General features: G+C 42.7%; 1 protein-coding gene and 1 long non-coding RNA gene across 2 annotated transcripts in view; both read right to left on the bottom strand.

Moving 5' to 3' along the window:
• Nucleotides 1–2,862: 2,862 nt before the first annotated feature.
• On the bottom strand, nucleotides 2,863–4,610 carry LOC144513636 (uncharacterized). The gene is made up of 2 exons (XR_013501154.1): nucleotides 4,010–4,610; nucleotides 2,863–3,288 (listed from the first exon to the last, which is right to left on the bottom strand). It is a non-coding gene; the product is annotated as an uncharacterized LOC144513636 (long non-coding RNA).
• A 5,484-nt stretch (nucleotides 4,611–10,094) lies between these two features.
• LOC144513635 (uncharacterized) overlaps nucleotides 10,095–16,189 on the bottom strand; it is a 7,264-nt gene continuing 1,169 nt past the window's right edge. The window contains exons 1-2 of the mRNA XM_078244797.1: nucleotides 14,452–16,189; nucleotides 10,095–11,225 (exon numbers count right to left, since the gene is read on the bottom strand). The exon at nucleotides 14,452–16,189 is cut by the window's right edge and continues 1,169 nt beyond it. Coding sequence (XP_078100923.1) covers nucleotides 10,530–11,225; nucleotides 14,452–14,544 — 789 coding nt within the window. The 5' untranslated portion in view covers nucleotides 14,545–16,189 and the 3' untranslated portion in view covers nucleotides 10,095–10,529. The remainder of the gene's footprint in view (nucleotides 11,226–14,451) is intronic.

The following is a 16,189-nucleotide window of genomic DNA, read 5'->3' as shown; positions in this document are numbered from 1 at the left end:
GAATAATTGTCATATGCACAGGGCTTGACATTAACGTTTTTGAGGCACTTGTCCTTTGGACAAGTACATTTACGTTTCACTTGTCCATGCACAAAAGTCACTTGTCCGGGTAAAGATTTATCATTTCATAAAACAAATGTGTGTTTTGCTAATGCAGAATTCGAAAACTGTTAAAAGCATCCAAACTCTATCAACATTAATAAAAATCAGTTGAAACATTAGAAACAATCGTATCCCAACAATAGATTTCCCCTTCAACAAGAAAAAAGGATCTCCAGACTCATAATACAGTAATACTTTGCACGCAGTGTATCACCAGAGGTAGTAGTGACTTAAACTTATATTATATCTAAAATAATGTTGTAGACATAACAATGGATTTTGCCACTAAATGGTGTTTTTTTTTCTTCTACAATTTCTCTTTCTACCCAGCAGAGGCTGATTTACCCAGGGATCCTTTAAAAGGTGTAGCTACTTTACAGTTGATTATTAGCTGACATTTAATCTGGCGAGTCACGGAGCTGAGGTTTTACAATAACTGAGGGACAAACGAGCAGCAGAGTAATAACGCTACGAGGCAGAGAGCCAGCCGCCAAATGAGTCAGATTAACTTCATGCTTCATCCACACAACACGCACTGCTATCTCCATGAGTGACATCTGTATTCGGCTTGTTTTCTGTCAACGATGTGGCGAGGAGGTAACGTTAAGGTGGAGTTATCAAGCTAACGTTAGCCAACTAACACCGGCTGGCTGGCTTGCTGGTTCCGCCATGTTTTTATGCTGCATCAGTTACAGACAATGAGCTGAACAGCAGGCTGGGTGTAGGGGTGCAAGACATATCGACTTAATATCGTTATCACGATATCACGATGCGTGATATTATACCGAAAGTCTCGCGATAATTATGGGATATTTTGTTTTATTTGTGAAGCGTTGCATCCTGCCCGACATGCACCCAAAGAGTATAGAAGTAACAAGAGGAGAAACTCAACAGAACGTTGTGTTATATTCAGTCCAAGATGGCGGAGCTGCACACAATAGAACGTTCCATTGTAAGCTGCAGCTCAACGGTCTATTGAGTTTCGCCTCGTTACGTCTATACTCTTTGATGCACCTCTCGAAAAATACACATCACTTGGTAGCGTTGTATCCCCCCCCCCCCCGACTCATGTCCTGGTTCTCCTTCTCCATAACCATGACATCAAGGAGAGGGTTAACTTCTCCTGCTCCAGATCTCACTGTGGTCAGAAAGAACAGGAGAGACACTTTGGTTCTCTCACTATGACTCTAGAGTCACTACTCACTCTGAAGATAATCACCGTCACTCTCTCACTTCTCCTTCACACGCACACGCACGCACGCACGCTGCGTGACGTGGAGCCTCTTCAGAACCATAAATCAGTGAAGGAATAGACAGAGACAACAAAAGGAAGCAAAAGAAAAGAAAGGAGCTAAAGAGAGCAAAAACAACACAAAAGTAAGAAAATGAGTGTTGCTCTGGGAGACGACGAAATAACAGAGGCTGAAAGGAAACTTTAGAGGCCAAAAGTAATGCCTCCTCCTCGGTAGCTTGGAAATACTTTGGCTTTAAGCCAACAGATATTGCATCGTTATTCATACTGTAGTTACATACTACCAGTAGAACATGTCCTGTTCTGTAGACACGGTCCTTATTTATATATTTATACTGTCCAACCAGTAGAACATGTCCTGTTCTATAGACACGGTCCTTATTTATATATTTATACTGTCCAACCAGTAGAACATGTCCTGTTCTGTAGACACATGTTGGACCAGTCCAATATGACCGTCAGTTGAAATAAACCTTGTGTTGTAAGTGATTGATCAGATGAGGAGGAGACAGAGGGGGTGAATGAGGGGCAGAGCACAGATTCAGATGAGGAGGAGGAGGAGGAGACAGAGGGGGTGAATGAGGAGCAGAAAGTGTGCAGGAAGCATCTCGTCCCCATGCAGTGACTGAGGGAGATGAAGAGGAGTGTGCAGCTCAGGAGGACGTTGAAGCCAGAGGAGGGCCACACTTTACTTGAACTGCAACACCCAACCGATCCTGCTCATATCCTCAAATTCAATCTAAAGTATGATGAGGCTTGTGTCAAATTATGCAACAATATTGGCCCCTGCCAGCCAGTATTCTCATCATTTCCATGAGCCCTTTTTTGAATTTCAGCCCCTGCCCCTCAAAAGGTCTCTGCACGGCCCTGTTGTTAATATTTCACCATTGCACTGAACTGCCGTGCAATATATTTATATTTAAATCTTAAATCTCAGACTATACTGATATTGCACTATTCCTTCCCTCTCTTCTATTCTTATTATATATTTCTTGTAATTTCTTAATTACATTGTATAGTTATATACATATACTCTATACTTAACAGTATTTTTTATATTTCTTACTGTCCTGTTTTTATTCTTTATATGTTAAGCTAATACTTTGAGAGTCTAATTCCTTGTTCGTTTAACAAACCTGGCCAATAAAGCTGATTGTGAGATAGCGTTAACTGGAACTTCCCAAAGTGGGGAGTAGTCACTGAGTAGTGTCTGGGTTGTTAAAACGGTTCAACTTCCTATACATTCTTCACAATAAAAGCTCCTGGTTACTTTGTTACATGCATGCTTTTATTTTGAAGAGGAAACATAAGGAAATGTTGCTCTTCATCAGCAGTAACTTAACAAGACTCCTATAAACGGAGCCGAAATGTAAACCAAAGCAGATATCAACTAGAAACTAAACTAACCACAGAGATTCAGTTAGAAGCTACAAACGGACTGAGAGCTGAACACACCGAGACTTTTAAAAACCTCTTTTTACGCCTATGGCCCCTTTTTACACGGAGAGAAGCATGTGTGCTAATGCACACAGAGCCACATGTTTCCATGAGAGTCGGCCATCTTGTGTCTTTAGTGTGCTTGTTGTGTCCTAACACTGACCTGAACACCGCTGCTATCAGAGGCCGAGCCTGCTGCTGCTCTTCTGGGGACCTTGTTGCTCCGCTGCTCCGGCTTCTGCTGCTCCTCCTCCATTCCGCTCTTGTTCTGGTCTCTGAAATCCAGCAGCTCTCCACTGGGACTGCTGACTCACTCCGGTTTCTGGACACTACAAATCTCGCGGAGCCTTCGTGTTCTCGCGATCTCGGAGCGTCTCCCTTCAACCCTCTACCCCCCGCACCTCTTAGTTACTGTTGGTAAGGCAGCCGATTGGAGCGATACGTCTTCGCGGCCGCCATTTTGGAACGGAGTAGCCCGCCTCCTAATGCATGTGTGTCTATGGAGACAGGAGGTTTATCCACTATTAAAATCATCATTTCTCACTGACTATTGAACCAATATTGAAGCGGTTTTCTTTGTTACAAACACCAGACATGTATCTATGATACAGGATACTTGGTTACATTTAAACTGCAGGTCTCCAAAACAAAATTTAGATTAGATAAGATTCAACTTTGTCATTGTGAAGAGTACAAGTACAAAGATAAAGAAATGCAGGTTGCGATCCAACCAGAAGTGCAAAAAGAGCAGAAAGGTGCAATGTGATATACAAATATAGACAGGTGGAGTATAGACAGGAAAATAAATATATTGCAGTGTAGTTAGTAGTACACAGTTGGTTTACAGAAGGTGGTTTAGAGTAATATAAATTAAATATAAATATGTGCAGTGTATTAGCAGTTACCTTATGAGAGCAGAATAAATATGGTTATGTAATATGAACAACGTATGAACAACATGTACAGATATGTGCAATGTAGTAGCAGTAACATTATACTAGTAGTAAGAATAATATAGATATATATTATATATCATAGCCTACATGAAAATCTGGCACTGTAGGAGACGGCTGCCTCTCCAGTAGCTCTCCACATTTTAGCTCTTTTAACCTATTTTATCGTCTATTTTTTTTACTCTTCTTGCGAAGAGATTGTGTGTTTCATATATATCCTATGGATATTTCTTATTTTAAAATGCAACCAAGCTTTCTCACTTACTCTAGAGAGGAATTGCTGGCTCTGCGCACAAAGGGACGAGCCGGGATACGGCACCCTATCCCGACGGAGCTGAGGAGGAGACCCAGGGGCTGCAAGGCTGGGGCTAAGCTAAAGGCCAAGCTAGCAGAGAATCGGAGGCGCTACAAGCCATCGATTCCATCTGTAATCATGGGGAATGTGAACTCGCTGCCGAACAAGATCAATGAGCTGAACAACCAGCGGCTCTACCGTGAGAGCAGCTTGTTCATCTTTACGGAGACATGGCTAAACCACCTTGTACCGGATGCTAACGTTGACCTGCTGGGATTCACTGCCATGACAGCCGACAGAGACACAAAAGCGAGCGGAAAAAGCAAAGGTGGGGGACTCATCATGTATGTCAACAACTGCTGGTGTAACTCAGGACATATCTCCGTAAAGACAGCCTCATGTTGCCAGGACCTCAAGCTGTTAGCTGTTAGCCTGCGGCCATATTATCTGCCGAGGGAGTTCAGTCACGTAATTACTGTCTGTGTTTACATCCCTCTGAGAGCAGACGCAGCCTTGCTGTGAGAAGATCCACACCGTCACAGCAAGGCTGCAGACACAGCACCTGGAGGCTTTTATGATCATCTCTGGGGACTTTAATCATGCAACTTTGGATTCTACTTTGGCTGTTTTTCACCAGGTTGTAGACTGTCTTACGAGAAACAACAGGACAATTGATCTCCTGTATACTAATGTGAGGGATGCATACAGAGCGACTCCCCTCCCCCCACTGGGGAAGGCTAATTACAACCTGGTTCACCTACAGCCACTGTACACTCCCCTGGTCCAACAACAGCCGGTGACAACTCGCACCATCAGGAGATGGTTCCCTGAGATGGAAAGTGCCCTGAGAGACTGTTATAACACCACAGTCTGGGATGTGCTGATCAACCCGCATGGTGAGGACATAGGGGATAACACATTATCTGACGGACTACCGGAACTTCTGCGCAGACGTGGTCTCCCCCATCAAGACTGTCCGCTGTTACCCTAATAACAAGCCATGGGTAACGCGGGTAGTCAAGGCTGTCCTCAACAAGAAGGCTGCCTTCAGGAGCAGGGACAGGGAGGCCATGAAAGCAGCACAGCAGGAGGTGAAACACTGTGTGAGGGAAGCTAAGGACAGCTACAGGAGAAAGGTGGAGCAGAAGCTGAGGGAGAATAACATGAGGGAGGTCTGGGAAGGTGTGAGGACCATCACAGGTCACAACACAAAGACCACAGCTACAGGGGGGACAATGGAGAGGACGAATGAGCTGAATGACTTCTTCAACAGGTTTAACCAGCCCTTGTCCTTGAACCCCCCACCCCCACCCCAGCCATCTCTCCTTCTTCCCTCTACACACCTCCCCCCTGACACCTCCTTACCCCCCACCTCAACACAATCCCCGCCTCACATCACCACAGACCAGGTCAGAGGACAGCTGAGGAAGCTCTGGCCCAGGAAAGCAGCAGGCCCGGATAAAGTGTGTCCGAGACTACTAAAGACCTGCGCTGCAGAACTGGGGGAACCACTACAACGGATCTTCAACCTTAGCCTACAGCTAGGGAGAGTGCCCACCCTCTGGAAGACATCCTGCATCGTTCCAGTTCCCAAGAAGAACAGGACCAGCGAGCTGAACGACTTCCGACCGGTGGCACTCACTTCACACCTGATGAAGACGTTGGAGCGGCTCTTCCTCAGCCTCCTCAGACCTCAGGTACAACACACCCAGGACCGGCTACAGTTTGTATACCAGCCAAATGTTGGTGTGGAGGATGCCATCCTCTACATGCTACACCGAGTCCACTCCCATCTGGATAAGGGAAGCGGCACAGTGAGGATCCTTTTCTTGGACTTCTCCAGTGCCTTCAATACCATCCGGCCCCCTATACTTCAGGACAAACTGAACAGGATGGGAGTGGACCCCTATCTGGTAGACTGGATCAAGGATTACCTTACTGACAGGCCACAGTACGTCAGGCTGAAGGACACCACGTCTGACACTGTGGTAAGCAGCACTGGAGCCCCCCAGGGCACAGTGCTGGCTCCTCTTCTCTTCACCCTGTACGCCTCGGACTTCTGTTACAACTCTGAGCTGTGTCACATACAGAAGTACGCCGATGACACAGCCATCGTTGGGTGTATCAGGGGTGACAGAGAGGAGGAGTATCGGAGTCTGGTGGGGGATTTTGCTCTCTGGTGTCGCACTAACTCTCTACAGCTCAACACCTCTAAGACGAAGGAGCTGGTCATTGACTTTGGGAGGTCCAGACCAAGACAGCGACCAGTCCTGCTAGAGGGAGCTGAGGTGGAGGCTGTGCAATCATACAAATACCTCAGGTTGTGGCTGGATAATAAACTGGACTGGACAACACACACCAGCCACCTGTACAGAAAGACACCCAGCAGGTTATACTTCCTGAGGAGACTGCGGTCTTTCAACATCTGCAGCAAACTGCTGTTGATGTTTTACCAGTCTGTGGTTACAAGCGTCCTCTTCTACAGTGGTGTGCTGGGGGGGCAGCATATCCAAGGACACCTCCAAACTGGATAAACTGATCAGGCGGGCCAGCTCTGTGGTCGGCATGAAGTTGGACTCACTGGTGACGGTGGCAGAGAGGACGACACTGGACAAACTGCTGGACATTACTGACAATGCCAGCCACCCCCTGCACACCGTCATCAGCAACCAGAGGAGCCTGTTCAGTGGAAGGCAGCTCCTTCCCAAGTGTAGGACCAACAGACTCAAGAACTCCTCTGTCCCTCATGCCATCATACTCTACAACTCCTCACTCGGGGGGAGGAGGAAATAGAATAAAGAGGACAGAATGTCAGATGTCATTTATTTAACTGTACAATAACAAAATACCACAGTCCTATATAGCTATATATTTATCTTTATCTGTAGTTTGTTGTTTACTTTTTGTAAAAAATATTTAGCTAAAAGTTTGTCAGTTATTCTTATACTGTATTTTTTTCTATACTTTCTTTTTTTATACCTCTTTATTTAAAGAGTGTTTGTTTGCTGCTAAAATCTGCTGCTGGAAATCTAATTTCCTTGCGGGAGTCATCCCAAAAGGATCAATAAAGAGAAGTCTAAGTCTATATGCAGTGTATTAGCAGAATATATTATATGAAAAACAATATGCACATTCAGTATGAACCATATAGACAAATATGTACAGGTATGTGCAGTGTGGTAACAGTACCATTGTAGTGCAGAAACAGTAACATAAGAGTAGTACAAGTTAGTGAATTAAGAATAAGTGTATGTGCAGGATGAATCGTATGAAGATTAATATAATATAGTTATGTATAAGTGTAGTTACAGTATGTACATTTGTAAATAAATAGAACACTATGGGTGGGATAGGGGGTTGGCACAGGCAGGGAGGGCGGAGCGGGGGAGTTGGGCAGTTTTCACCACCCTCTGCAGTGCTTTTCGGTCATAGGCAGAGCAGTTGCCATACCAAACTGTGACACAGTTGGTGAGGATGCTCTGGATGGTGCAGCGGTAGAAGTTCACCAGGATCTGAGGAGACAGGGGGACCTTCTTGAGTCTCCTCAGAAAGAAGAGACCCTGGTGGGCCTTCTTGATCAGCGTAGAGGTGTTGAGGGTCCAAGAGAGGTCCTCAGAGATGTGGACCCCCAGAAACTTGAAGCTGGTGACACGCTCAACCTCAGTCCCGTTGATGAGGATGGGGGGGTGCGGGTGCCAGTTTTAGACTTCCTTAAGTCCACAATGAGCTCTTAGGTCTTCTACCTTATCTTGTGTAGATGGTAACAGTACGCAGCTTTAAGCCTTAACATCATTTAAACAGGTGGCTCATATCAAAATTCAGGGAGTCTGTTACTGCTCTTCAACTGACCACTGCTGGAAAGATCGGACTCCAATTACTCTAATTCCCGTGCGTCTGTTGATGAGACTTTTAATACCAGAACTCAAAGATCAGAGATGATAGATTCAGGTCAAGTGAAGTTTACTAAGTCCAACAGTTAAGTCTTACAACACATATGTGGGTTCCTAAAATGACATAAGTTTCCCTAGCTTCAGACAGAGGGGTACGGAGCTCAGGTCAGCAAAGTCTCTGACAAATTATCACACACACACACACATTCTCTGACTGGTACAAAACAGTTTCTAACATACAATCATATTCCTAAATGATAAACTATAATCAAAACTCAAGCTAAACCATCTGTGCGTCTGAGCCTATTCATTGTACAGGTTAAACAAATGTGTCCTCCCCCACGTCTCATGACTACACACAACTCACAGCAATGAGCAACACAATATAATATGAACTTTTACTACTGAGAATATCACATCTAGATTACAGAAATATTTATACATCCCACACACACACACACGTATGAACCAACATGACCAACTTCAACATAAGAGAAAAATAAAAGAAACCCAACTCACTATATTCAACAAAACACATGAATACATTAAGTAATAAAGTCAAATATAAATGAAAACAGTCCTATATCCAACAACTATTCAGTCTCTTGATGTATCCTATGTTAACATTCAGTTACACAACACAAGAGGATAAGAATGAAAAATTCCTAGTAAATTATGAAAACTCAAAAAAGTTTAAAGGTCTAATATATTATATTGACAGCTAGCATTTAAATTAGTTCCTGCAGTCCAAATTCTAAATATTGGAGTGAGTCGTCGACGCTTCTCTCACATAGCCAGACATTACTCCACAGCATGGATGCTGGTTATGTTGACAGTCATAAAAGACCGCGCTCACGCGGAGCTCTGTACCCGACTGACAACCACCTTATCTCGGCTTAAAATGACTCACCATTTGTCTGCTACGGCCGCTGAACAGGCTACACGTTATAAACAGCCATGGCCCGCTTGCCTGGTCCTCCGGTAACGTTAGCAGTTATGGCGTGTTAGCATGGCGGTGTTAGCCAGGACCAGTCAGAATGTTGTCCATTTGTGATGTATACATCTCCAATATTTACTCAGGGTTTTGTTACGTCTCTGGTCATGCAACTGTTAGAAACATGCCAAGGTTTTTTAGGTCAGGTAGAATCTCTCTCCTTTTATCCCGTTTGTTGCTTTCATGGCTGTACTAACGTTACAGCTGTAGCGTGCTGGGTTTGTGTTTTTACAGGTATAACTGGCAACCCGGCCCAGCTGTCAGAATGGGCAGTCGATACAAACACAGGCCAAAACACAAATGTCGTCACGTAACGGACATTTCAAAAAGAGAAAACATAGTATTTCAGCTTAGCATATTTCCTTAATATCTGACGACATATTGTAGTCATTTTTGGATTAAATAGAGTAAATATATTACCTTTAAAAAAGGAGAATTCTGGTCAATTTCAACACGTAGCTCTGTTTGTAAATTTGGAGTGCTGTCAGTAGGGAGAAAAAACGAAAATTGGTGTTGCCTACACCGTGTTATCCTCCTGCTAGCGTTAGCACCCAGGAGGCTGAAACGGGACACGTTTTAAACGTGCTTTTAGCCTCTTAACATGTTCAAAATGTCATTACAAGTGCCTACCCATGTGAAGTGATTCCTTCGCGTGAACAGTGAATCTGACTGCAGTAGTAGATGTGAAAGAAATGCAACAACGTCGTGAAAATTCAGCTGTGTTTAGTTCCGGTGTTGATACTGCAATGAGTGCTTCGGGACCGTTTACAAACTACAACACCAAAAAGAGATAAAACAAAGATATTTTAGAAAAGAATAAAAGGATAATAATAATAAGCATATGCTTCCCCCCCCCAGAGGTATACAGGAGGTGTAGGAAACACTGATCATTTGTTTTTCTCACTCCAAATTTACAAACACAGCTACGTGTTGGAGTTGACCGGAATTCTCCTTTAACTGAGTGAATATAAAAATCATAAATTACTTTAGATATAATGAAAGCATGGTATCACAGCTTTAATGATAGTGAGTGTGTTATTTCCCCTTGGGGATTAACAATAGCATCTTCATAGATTACTTGAACATATCAAACCGTGTTTTAAACAACTACAACTGCCAGCAGTTATGATGGGGTCCAAGCCTCCCCTGAACTAAAAAAAAAAAGTCATAGTATGTCGAAAAAGTATTTATTCATAGTTTGCGGGGTAATATCAAGTGTTCAGATTACAGTGAGTCTACATTACTACTTTAAGTGACACACGTATGAACCAACATGACCAGCTTCAACAAAATAAGAGGAAAAAAGAATAAACCCAACTCACAATATTCTTCAATAAAACACATGAAGTCAAATATAAATAACAGTTGTATATAAACTGCACTGATTTTCACATTTATTTTTACCAAATGTTATGTGCTCTGACATATTCCACACTTTGTTGTTCTTCCATATTTATCATGCAGGTTAGTGCCTGCAGTGGTCCTGGACCTCGGCTACTTTGGGCTCTGACTGCTCTCTTTTGTTATCTGGGTAGTAAACAGCGTCTTGACTCACGCTATTTGTTCCCTCTCTCCACTCTAACAACAGCTTGGCTTTAGAAAATGTTCAAGAGGAGGCAGTGTGAATGAGTTGGTGTCTTTTAAGGCTACCACTGTGAGAAAACATTTTCCCACATTGTTCACACCAGAACGGCTTCTCTCCAGTGTGAACACGTTGGTGGGATTTTAAGTTAGATGACTCTGAGAAAGCTGCCCTGCATTGTTCACAGCTGTACGGTTTCTCTCCAGAGTGAATGAGTTGGTGTTTTTTAAGGTTACTACTCTCAGAAAAAGTTTTCCCACATTGTTCACACCAGAACGGCTTCTCTCCAGTGTGAACACGTTGGTGGGATTTTAAGCTATGCAATTGTGTGAATGCTGCCCCACATTGTTCACAGCTGTACAGTTTATCTCCAGTGTGAATGCGTTGGTGAGATTTAAGGTGAGCACTCTGAGAAAAAGTTTTCCCACATTGCTCACACCAGAACGGCTTCTCTCCAGTGTGAACACGTCGGTGGGATTTTAAGCTATGCAATTGTGTGAATGCTGCCCCACATTGTTCACAGCTGTACGGCTTCTCTCCAGAGTGAATGAGTTGATGACGTTTGAGCACACTTGACTGTGTGAAAGCTGCCCCACATTGTCCACAGTTGTATGGTCTCTCTCCAGTGTGAACTCTCTGATGAATCTTTAAACTTCCAGATGTTGTGAAGGACTTGCCACAGTGCTGACAGCTGTGATGTCCAAGTCCGCCTCTTCGTTTCTATAAAAACAGACAGAGTTGGATGCAATGGTGGCGCGATACACATGCAAACATACTTACATATGCTAAGATGTTTATATATGCTAACATGCCATTCCATGCTAACACATGCTTACTTGCTAACATATGTAAGCGTATGCACCTTTACAACAACAACTTGTTGATATTCTAAAAAAAAAAAACATTTAAAAAGTCAATTATAATAATATTGTGTCAGTGTATTATTTGACAAACATCTTAAAAAAAAAAAAAAAAAAGTGTTGAGGAAATAAACCCTTCAAAGCTGCCTGGTCAGTTTGTGTTGGAATGTAAAGGGTTAATGAATTGTCCACCTTTTGCTGCCTCAGCTGTTGCTAGGAAGATGTTCTGCTTTCAGCTCTGTGATTGGTGGTCCAACTATACATCTACAGATGGAGTTATTTCAAATGGACCAATCAAATCTTGACTCTAAATGGGCGGGGTTTGGTATTGCTAGCTTTATGATGAAGTTCCGCCCGCTGAGGGTACAAGCTAGCACCGCCGTTAAACTAGGCTAGCTAACGTTAGCCAGCCTGCTGGTTGATGGAAGCTTGGAGTAACGTTATCGCTACTGAGGAGGACCAAAGCTATGAGGAGGAGGTTGCTAATTTATATTCCTTCGGCTTTAAGATGAACTTTTAATGAAAAAGAAGTCAATATTGCTTAATATAATTGTGGTGTGCGTTTCAGAATCCAGTTGTAAGAGCCAGGTGTAGTTTTATTATTTTGAAAGGTCATTGACGGTAATTAAGGCACCTGGTGGGGGCGGAGGAAGCAAAGTAATATCTGTCCACCTGTTCTGGTTGTGTGACAGAGAGGGGGTGAAAGGGGGAAGTCTCATATTTTGCTGACCGCTGTTTCACACTTTCTAATGCTCCTTAATGAGGTTTTATCATGCAACTGGATTTAGTTCCCCCCCCCCCCATTTTCAAATGTAAATAAATCTATTTGGATCCGTGATCAATAAGGGCGTCTGGCAAGTTATTCCCCTATTCAGCAGCTACAAAGAAGTCTACTTGCTCACCAACTAAAACACCAGGCCGAATACCGTCTTATCCCTCAAGTAGCAGATGAACAAGGCAACTTAATTTCAGACCCTAAACACATTCATATTTTTGTCTCCCATTTCACTTTACACCTCCCTACAGACACCTCTTCAATTATTGTCTTTTTGAACATGGAAGCCCCTTCTTTTGACCAAAACTGTTGCATCTGTAACAGAGTTAAAAATGTAGTATATTGTTATATACTATTTACACCAAACATGAACATCCTTGTTTAATAGTTATGAATGGAGCCACCCTTGGCCATATGTTGTACTGCAGATCTGCTGCGTGTAGTCTCGCATTACCTCCCTACACGAGACGCTGTATACTTTTGATCAGGTAGGTTCAGTGTACAAAGTACTTCACCCAGTACATCAGTTTTCTAAAAGTAAATTGATGTTTAGGTTGATAACTTCGATGTATCTAATGTGTTATATTATTCCCATGCACTGTAACGGTCGTACTGCATTTTGCATGTTTTGACAGAAAGTTTAAGGTTTCCTTTTGACCGTGAGTTTCGGCATACTGAGGCTAACGTGGCTAGCCGTAAACGCCGCTAGTCACGTCCAGACGTTGGAAGTAATATTACTCTGTGTCTATCATGTGCGCACGTTTAATCTCAGTATAGTTTTGGTATATGTATGAGACCACAGCGTATGTTGAGTATTCCTGAACATTAATTAGTTGTCGTTCCATGTGCGTTAACATTCTTTCTGGCGTTCCTCACTTGCTATCAAGCACTGATAGTGTACAATGGGATATTGATGTAGTACATGTAGCCTATGTAACACAATGCATTTATATTTTGCCTGTGCAGATGCTGTACATGTGTACACCAAAGCCTGAAGACAATGTTTTGATTTATTTTCCAAAAGGTACAGTATGTGGCTCCATAATGTAATTAGGTTTTAATGAAGTACTGTAACTTCATGCACTTCGGCTGCAGTTATGCCGTTCTATGAGAAGTTAAAGTTACGATTCAGATAATTTTGTATGCATTTTCTATTACTGAAAGAGTAATTAGCAGAGAAGCTGTATACTTTTGATCTCATGCTGTAAATGTGTACACCAAAGCCTGAAGACAATGTTTTGATTTATTTTCCAAATAAAAAAAAAAAAATTCAACTTGTCCCTGATGCTTTACCATCGTTACAAAATAGGAGCGGTTCTTGAAGCCATTATGGAAAACAGCAAAACTCCAGGCATAGATGGATACCCTATATAGAGACCAGATTACACCTCTCCTCTTGAAAGTTTTTACTGACTCACTAGACAGTGGCCCCTTACACACCCCCCTCCAGTTTCTCTCAATCATCCCATCTCACTTCTTCTCCAGAAAGATAAAGACCCTACCAACTGCGGATCCTACCGTCCAATATCTCTTGAACGTAGATGCTAAGATCCTGACTAAAGTGCTGCCCCACCGATTGGAGGATCTACTTCCAAAAATGATATCTGATAAAACACACTTACGCTACAATTTACTACACGTTTTAGATTATTATTATTATTATTATTATTATTATTATAATAATATATACATTGATGCATCTCGCCACCCCTTTAATATTTTTCTTACATTGTAGATTTTACTTTACTCAGTCTTTTACTTGTAATGTTATAATCCTTGTTAAAGGCATTTTGATGAATGATGTTTATGATGGATGATTAAAGAAAAAAAAAGGTTAAAAAAAAAATGGAAATTACTACTCTTCTACCGATCAATATGTACAACACTACTACAGACATTCCTGCTCTTATGATGACTACTTTGGTATTTATTAGTCAACGGTTTAACTTCCTATACATTCTTCACAATAAAAGCTCCCTGGTTATTTTGTTACATGCTTTTATTTTGAAGAGGAAACATAAGGAAATGTTGCTCTTCATCAGCAGTAACTTAACAAGACTCCTATAAACGGAGCCGAAATGTAAACCAAAGCAGATATCAACTAGAAACTAAACTAACCACAGAGATTCAGTTAGAAGCTACAAACGGACTGAGAGCTGAACACACCGAGACTTTTAAAAACCTCTTTTTACGCCTATGGCCCCTTTTTACACGGAGAGAAGCATGTGTGCTAATGCACACAGAGCCACATGTTTCCATGAGAGTCGGCCATCTTGTGTCTTTAGTGTGCTTGTTGTGTCCTAACACTGACCTGAACACCGCTGCTATCAGAGGCCGAGCCTGCTGCTGCTCTTCTGGGGACCTTGTTGCTCCGCTGCTCCGGCTTCTGCTGCTCCTCCTCCATTCCGCTCTTGTTCTGGTCCTGGTCTCTGAAATCCAGCAGCTCTCCACTGGGACTACTGACTCACTCCGGGTTCCAAGACTGTATGGCTGCAGCCTGGAGCCTCCCGTCTGTCACGACCTGGCTCAGGTGGTCATAACAAAGAGGGAGACCCCACGTTAAATGTTTAAACAATACTTTATTAAACCAAACTGAACCAAATTAACTATATACAGAATGGGATGTTGAAATCAGTGGTGTGTGTGTGTGTGTGTGTGTTGGTGTTATAAAGTGTAAACTCAGCAAAAAGCAAACCTAGGCCATCATAACCAAACATAACCCAACCGTGGTGTGCCTGTGAGGACAGCCAGAGCAGAGACCAGAGACAGAGGATACTGCAGCTTAAGTGGCCTCAGCACACCAGACCCAGCTGAGCTGAGTTACTCTAATTAGTAACCTGCAGACAGGAGGCACAAGTTAAGACCCACCTCCTCAATGGAGACAGCAAAAGCACTTAAGATTACTATAAGATAAATGCAGACTATCATGCTAATGAATAAAATACTTAAAAATATATGTTTGTCTATAAAATGAATGCAGACTATAGACAAACTAAAAATCCATTCATTCTAAGGCTGCAACCTGGAGCCTCCCGTCTCATGCCCTCTCACCTTGCTGATAAGAAAACGTCATTTGCAGCAGTTTCCCAGTGAAGTGTGAAAACAATATAGAATATAAAAATAAAAAGGAGTCTTGGAAAGAGTGTAACGTCTTTATTTTTTTATTCTTGTGTGTGCAGATCCTCGTAATCCCTCCTCAGGAAATCCTGCCCTTAGTTGGCAGAAATGCAGAATCCAGGGTGGGGATCTTCAGAATATATCCCCCCCGCAGCTCACCCCCCCTTCCTCTTCCAACGTAACCTGTGGCTATAGAACTAAAGCATACTCACCTTTCTCTATCATACAGTGGTTAGATTTAGACTAACAGCCATCCAGTTTCAAAGCCAGTCAGTTTCACCAGAACTCCTTTACTAGGTGTCCTACAACACTTTTTATGGACACCCTGCAGCCAATCAGAATCGAGTATTCACCCAGACCATGGTATAGAACTTTATATTCAATATATTTAGTTTGGACAGCTTTAAATGTGTCCCAATGAATAAATACGGGAGAGTTAGACTCCATGTAGGAAGCAGAGAACTTCTTTTATTTAAATGACAGTTACATTTCCTTCTTCATGGGACTGTACGCTGGGCAGGGAGACGACATTAGGCTCGCTGGAGATGAACTGCTCCTCACCTGTAAAGTAGACGAGAGCAGGCGGCAGCAGCCGGGGGCGGTGAAAAAAATCAGCTGTCAAGTCAGACAGTTTCCAGCTGATTCCAGCAGCCTTCAGGCTGAACAGGAAGTCACAGAAACACTGTGGTCCGATTCTGATTTAATAACATGTTATCAGACCCAAATATCAGCCTGTACACCGTCTCCAGCTGTTTTAGTTATGACAGAGTAGCTGTCAACATGCTCTACATGTGATCTGGTGCTGATTTTAATTAACAGACTGTAGATGATCTGTAATCTGAACAGATTTAGTGTCTCTGACTTCTAAACGTAACTATCAGCCACACAACAGGTGTTCTGTACAGAATAAGCCTTTAAATCAGACAAATAGC

Source organism: Sander vitreus, unplaced genomic scaffold, assembly GCF_031162955.1.
Source record: "Sander vitreus isolate 19-12246 unplaced genomic scaffold, sanVit1 ctg304_0, whole genome shotgun sequence".
Lineage (NCBI taxonomy): Eukaryota > Metazoa > Chordata > Actinopteri > Perciformes > Percidae > Sander > Sander vitreus.
This window is presented reverse-complemented; position numbering and strand designations above follow the sequence as displayed.